The following is a 6410-nucleotide window of genomic DNA, read 5'->3' as shown; positions in this document are numbered from 1 at the left end:
CTTCAGAGTTACAAACACCTTGGACATGGAGGTTGTTTGTAAATTAAATATTCGTAACTGAACAAACCAGCATAGTTGTTCTTTCAAAGGTTTACACCTGAATATGGACTTACTACAGCTTTGAAATTTTACTATGCGGAAGAAAAATGCTGCTTGCCCTTTATTTGTTTAGTAGTTTACATACTGTACTGTATTTGGTTTGGGGTGTGGTATTTTGGCTCTGCTGCTGCCTGATTGTGTACTTGCTTTTCCAAATGAGGTAAGTGACTGGTCAGTTTCTAATTCTGGTGTTCATAACTCTGAAGGTCTACAGTAGTAGTATTATGCAGTTAAACACTAGCACTGGACAGCCTTTTTTTTTCCCCCGTCTATTTTTATTTCCAACTGAAAAAGGATTGATTGTTGACCTAAACAAGACATTTTTAATACAGTTGACACTTTCCAGGATGTTTTCTTCTTTTTTTTTTAAATGAAAAATCAGAACCTGAAAATCAAAAATCTTTTCAGTATAGAAAAAAAGGTTAGTGTTTTGTTTTTGTTTTTTCCTTACAAAAAGTGAAAATAATTTACTGAAACTTGCATTTTTTTAACCAAAAGCAGTATTTGAAAATTGGAAAAAAAACCAACACTTTTTTCAAAAATCAATAAAACAAAATATTTTCAAAATGTCCAAGGAAAAATAATTGGCTCTTTTTTTTAAACCAACTCTGCTATGTACAGATGTAAAAAGGCACCAGATTGTGCCTTGCTCTTTCATGGGTTTGTAGATGGCACGGACATAAAAGTACCCTTGCAAGTTATATAGCCTGTGTATGGGCCAGGCACAGTTGCATACACCCAATTGCAGAAGAGCCATTAGCAGCAACAACTTGGAACTATACAATTTTTATATTTTGTTTAGGGGGAAAAATTACAAAATAAGTTAAGGGCATCAAATGTAACCATAAAAACTGCTTTTGTTTAATTACTGAACAGAACATTTCAGCTCTGAGTTGAAGTATAATTAGAGCTGGAAAGTGTCACGCTGGGTACACAATAGAGGGCAGTAACAGACTCACCGTATCTGGGCAGGACGGTGGATGTATAACACGCACAGAAAACTCATGAAAGAGGAGGAGGAGGAAGTGTTACTAATGGAGCAGTGTTGGGCTGTTTTTGTTCACATCAACCATACAGAGTAGTTGCCACATTACTGTGTTTTGTGTGCTGTGGCACAGACCTTAGAACATCTGACTCAAGTACGTCCTGAAGCCTTCAAGCCTCTCTTGCGATTTGTTAATCATTTAGTGGATGGCAAACAAACAGGTAACTTTTAATTCTTTATCGTTGTTTTGGCTTTATCTTCCCCATTTCACTAGCTCTGTGTTATAATGACTTTCACTGTCCTTAGTGATATCAGGGAATAGCTAGAGGGGAAAAGATTCAAAGCAGACTTGAGCCTGCTCACTCTGAACGTTTTCTGGATTCTGTACAATGACTAGGCAGCGTTCAGACTAGCTGCTGTGCTTGTTCGATTTTCACTCGTTTCGTGGGTTGGTTTGGGTGTCAGTTCAGTTTTTTTACTCTGCCTTTCATTTTGATCTGTGCTTATTTTCTCTGGACTGTAAGTGGGACTGGGGTAGGGAATCACACATCTCTCCCTAGGGCCCACCCCCATCTTACGGGAAATCAAGCTCTAGATAAGTTTTGCATGCCTCCTCCCCTTTTGGGAAATACCCCTGGAAAGGGGTTCTCTGGGACCAAAGACAGATTGGGCTTCCCTAGCCCTGTGGCTCTAATGTCTGCCTAAGGGCTGTATTTGGAACAGAGGATTTAAAATAGTCCACCGCCAGGAGCATTCTGGCCCCTGGAGATCCTAGGAGAGCCATAGAAGTTGTGGGTAGAGCCACTGCTCATTCAGTAGGGGGAACTCTATTCCTTAGGAAACCTCTGCTTTGAGAGCATCTCATAACTTTTCGCTCCATAGAGCAGTATTTCTGCAGGAGTGGGTACCCAGTGACACGGAGGAGTCCAGCTCCATGTACCATCAACTGACAGACCCACGAGAATCCTCTAAGTGCTTGTTATTTGGCAGATTGTTGTGCTGTTTCTGAGGCAGAGACTAAATTCGATTATCCTGGCAAGTCCCACTGCATGAAAGAGAAGGCAAAAAAACCTATCTTATCATTCCATGTAGGTACAGAGCTTAGCAGCAAAGGACCCTGAGTGGGACCTCTCGGTGCCTCCACCAAATAAGCAAGGAACTTACTAATTAAGAAGATGACTATGAGAGAGAGAGCTGGGGGGAGAAGCAGCAAACATATCTTCCACACAATCCCGCCTCGAGTATTTAAGATTTAAGTTCATACATTAGGAGAATGACTAGTTTTTAGATTGTGAACTCTAACTTCAACTTCATTTTAGCTCTCCGAAGCACCAGCACCATTAACATGCTGTAGAAATAAATGAAGAAATCATTGTGATTTTGCTCTATTTCATCTCTCTAATTTAAAATCTTCTTTTCCAGTAACTGTGCATCAGAACAAACCCAGAAATGAACTGCAGCAACAGCAGCATCAAAATGCCCGAAACTTTTCATCTCATTCAGCTGATAGTGTATATCCCAGTTTTCTTTTCTGGAATCCTGTTTAATGCTCTGGCTTTCTGGGTGTTTTGCTATAAACTGTCTAAATGGACAGAAACCAGAGTGTACATGATCAACTTAATGATTGCCGATTGTTGTTTGCTCTTCACTTTGCCCTTCAAAGCATTTTCCCACAACCGTGAGCTGCCCCGAGATAACAAGTGCTTGGCTATAGAAGCTACATATTTTATAAACCGGTACACAAGCATCTATATTATCACCATCACAGCTGTTGATCGATACATTGCAATAATGTACCCCCTAAAATCAATGACTCTGAGGTCCCCGTTGAAGGCAGCTGTCACCAGTGGATTTCTATGGCTACTAGTGATAAGTTTTGTTTGCTTAGCTCAGGTATTGGAAGAGCAAGAAAACAATGGGATTTGCTTTGAAAAGTTGTCCATTGAGCCGTCCAAAGGGGCATTAGCCTTTAGTATTGGGGGATTTTTTATACCATTAATCATCTTGAGCTTTTGTTCAATTCAAATAATTAAGAAGCTTGTGAGAAAGAAGAAAACAAATCCACCTGAGGAAATACTAATCCAGAAAGCGATCTACATTGTTTCTGCAAACATGGCTGTGTTCATAATATGCTTTTTACCTGTTAATATTGGGCACATTGTTCGGTTTATAGTGGATTCCACCAGCACCAGCTGCTCAGTAATATACAGTGGTAATGTATTCTTGCACGTGGCCTCAATCATAGCAAACACTAACTGCTGTTTAGACGCCATTTGTTATTACTTTGTAAACCGGGAATTTCAGGAGGCATCGTCCATTTTACCAAAGACAAAATCTGTGAAGTCAATATCTAATCGCAGCTAAGGCTCATCTCTACATATGCCATTGGATAATATAAAATAATATAAAACAGAACTCCACTGGCCATCACCTACAGTCCTCAGCTTAAACCTCTCCAATGCATCAACAGTGATCTACAACCCATCCTGGACAATGATCCCTCACTTTCACGGACCTTGAGAGGCAGGCCAGTCCTTACCCACAGACAACCCACCAGCCTTAAGCATATTTTCACCATCAACCACACACCGCACCATAGCAACTCTAACTTAGGAATCAATCCATGCAATAAACCTCAATGCCAACTCTGTCCACATAGCTACACCAGCAACACCATCACAGGACCTAACCAGATCAGCTACAACATCACCGGTTCATTCACCTGCACGTCCACATGCATATACGCCATCACATGCCAGCAATGCCCCTCTGCTATGTACATCAGCCAAACTGGACAGTCCCTACGTAAAAGGATAAATGGACACAAGTCAGATATTAGGAATGGCAATATACAAAAACCTGTAGGAGAACACTTCAACCTTCCTGGCCACACAATAGCAGATTTTAAGGTAGCCATCCTGCAGCAAAAAACCTTCAGGACCAGACTTCAAAGAGGAACTGCTGAGCTTCAGTTCATTTGCAAATTTGACACCATCAGCTCATGATTAAACAAACACTGTGAATGGCTAGCCAACTACAAAACCAGTTTCTCCTCCCTTGGTGTTCACACCTCAACTGCTAGAAGAGGGCCACATCCTCTCTCATTGAACTAACCTTGTTATCTCCAGACTGATTCTGGCCTCCATATTTATACCTCCCTCTGGAAATTTCCATTACATGCATCTGACGAAGTGGGTATTCACTCACGAAAGCTTACGTTCCAATACATCTGTCAGTCTATAAGGTGCCACAGGACTCTTTGTTGCTTTTTACAAATCCAGACTAACATGGATACCCCTCCGATATAAAATTTAGCTAATATATATGTGACCTAGCTCACTGCTTTCCTTTCCCCAGGGAGGGCAATATAAAAAAGTAGGACAGTTGGTCCTCCCTATCAAATCTGCTCATACTAATCTTGAATGAATGTGTGAGAGTTTCTTGATGGTGCATATTGAAGATTAGATTTTCAAACTCTAAGAAGCCCAGGATCAGAGGTGAAAGTAAGCCAGTATGGTCCAGTATGGCGTACTGGCAAGAGCCAGTATGCCATGCCAGACCGCACTGGCTTCCGTGGCGGAGATTTAAAAGGCTCTGGGCTCCCCGCCGCAGTGGGCAGCCCAGAACCCTTTAAATCCCCCCCACAGCTCCGGTGGCCAGGCTGTGGCAGGATTTAAAGGGCCTCCGTGGCGGCTGGAGCCCCGGGCCCTTTAATTTGCCCCTGAGCCCCGGGGGCTCCCAGCTACCTCTGCAGCTGGGAGCCCCGGGTTGATTTAAAGGCCCTGGGGCTCCCAGCCAGAGCCATGCCCCAGGGCCTTTAAATCTTGAGAAGCACCGCCTCTTCCGGTTGAGGCCACGCCCCCTCAGGACTCCGGCAGTACCGGTAAGTCCTGTAAGTGACTTTCACCCCTGCCCAGGATACACAATTACTGCATGTTCAGATTGGAAATTACAAGCAAAAATATCTAGTTAAATGCTTGTCTAACTGTGATCTACATTCACAAGTGTGATAATTGCACAACTGCACACATATTTTGTGTACCGAACACAGGTGTCTTAAGGTTGAAAGAGAACTCCCTGAAGCCATATGCTACAGAGATTAGGTGGTGGCCACGCAAGCCCTGACCACTATTAAGCTCAGGGTCACAGCAACACTCAGGTTTGGCTCAGCCATCCACTGGGTCTTGCTATTTCTTGTGGGCAGAAAATGCAGCCCATGCAACGAGCGAGTGGCATTGAAACATGGCTCACAGGGTCCCAGCACCATTCATATATACCCCCTTCCCACTCCATTAAATGGCTCTCCACAGCCCTTGACATCTTTAGCTATGAAGCATATTGTGAGTTGTTGCTTTCATCATCTGTGAAAAATGAGAGTTGGATCTTCTTGTATGGAAACCGGAGCTGACCTGAGTGGTTTGTTATTTACATGATAAACTGCAAATAGACTTGTGCTTAACTGGCTGAATCACTGCAGGCAGTAAAACAGCAGCAAGTACCATGCCATAATAGTGGGATAGACAGCTTTTGCCATAGGCATATAGTGTCCACCAAGAAGCACCAAATCATAGTATTCAAAAAATTATGTAAATAATGATACATCATACTCCACATAGGGCTCTCTGTGTGTGCATCTGAGCTGGAAAGATGATCTGATACCATCTCTGGAGGAATCAAGATGCAGGTGTCTTGTTTTCTTATGCCAAATGCATCAGACTCACTTTAAATGATCAGAGAGAAGTTAACTGAGTTTAGGAGAAAGCATGCTGTAACGATCCCATCCTGCCCCCTCAGAATTTTACCACTGGCTTCACTGAGTGCAAGACCTGGGCCTAACTCATTGGGTAATGGATGGCGGCTGAAAAAGAGCCATGAACACCCTTTGAAAAGGCTGGAATCCTTTTATCAGAGAAGAAATGGACAGTCATTGGGGATTTGCCTATGAAGGTGAATATCTTGTAGGGGCTACCCCATGGGAGACTGAGGGATTGTGAGTCTCCTGGTAAATAATGCATAGAGCAAGCCTAAATAAGGACCAGTAATCTACTGTTTTTATTAAAGAGTATTTTGAAGCAGTTTTCCTGGATTGTACTTGCTTCTGTAACATATATATTCCTCTTGTTGCTATTCACTTAGACTGTTGTGTTTGCTCCAAGAATAAACTTGCCTTTCAATCTGCCCCACTTTTTGTTATTTGTACTTTAAAGGAACAGCAGTTTGAAGAGGGCATTAGCCCAACGTGAATCCACTTGTTCTGTACCGCTACTCCCTGACATCAAAGAATGCTCATGAGAGCGAGCGTTGAACAAAAGAGGAGTTAGTTTAG

General features: G+C 42.5%; 1 protein-coding gene across 2 annotated transcripts; it reads left to right on the top strand.

Annotated features, from left to right (window-relative positions):
* The first annotated feature begins 208 nt into the window (after window positions 1-208).
* Window positions 209-3771, top strand: LOC120371777 (G-protein coupled receptor 35-like). Of its 2 annotated transcripts, XM_039488006.1 has the most exons (3): window positions 209-259; window positions 1218-1305; window positions 2507-3771. In XM_039488006.1, the coding sequence occupies exon 3, from the start codon at window positions 2534-2536 to the stop codon at window positions 3446-3448; it is 915 nt and encodes a 304-aa protein (XP_039343940.1). In that variant the 5' UTR covers window positions 209-259; window positions 1218-1305; window positions 2507-2533; the 3' UTR covers window positions 3449-3771. The 2 variants fall into 2 exon arrangements, with proteins under 2 accessions (XP_039343940.1, XP_039343939.1); XM_039488005.1 differs by lacking the exon at window positions 209-259 and having other exon boundaries at window positions 1124-1305.
* Window positions 3772-6410: the final 2639 nt, after the last annotated feature.

Source organism: Mauremys reevesii, linkage group 9 (assembly GCF_016161935.1).
Source record: "Mauremys reevesii isolate NIE-2019 linkage group 9, ASM1616193v1, whole genome shotgun sequence".
Lineage (NCBI taxonomy): Eukaryota > Metazoa > Chordata > Testudines > Geoemydidae > Mauremys > Mauremys reevesii.
Note: the sequence above shows the minus strand (reverse complement) of the source record. Positions and strands in the feature narration are given on the sequence as shown.

Excerpts from the sequence above, each read along its gene's own strand:
- LOC120371777 (XM_039488006.1), top strand. The coding sequence starts at position 2,534 with ATGAACTGCAGCAACAGCAGCATCAAAATGCCCGAAACTTTTCATCTC.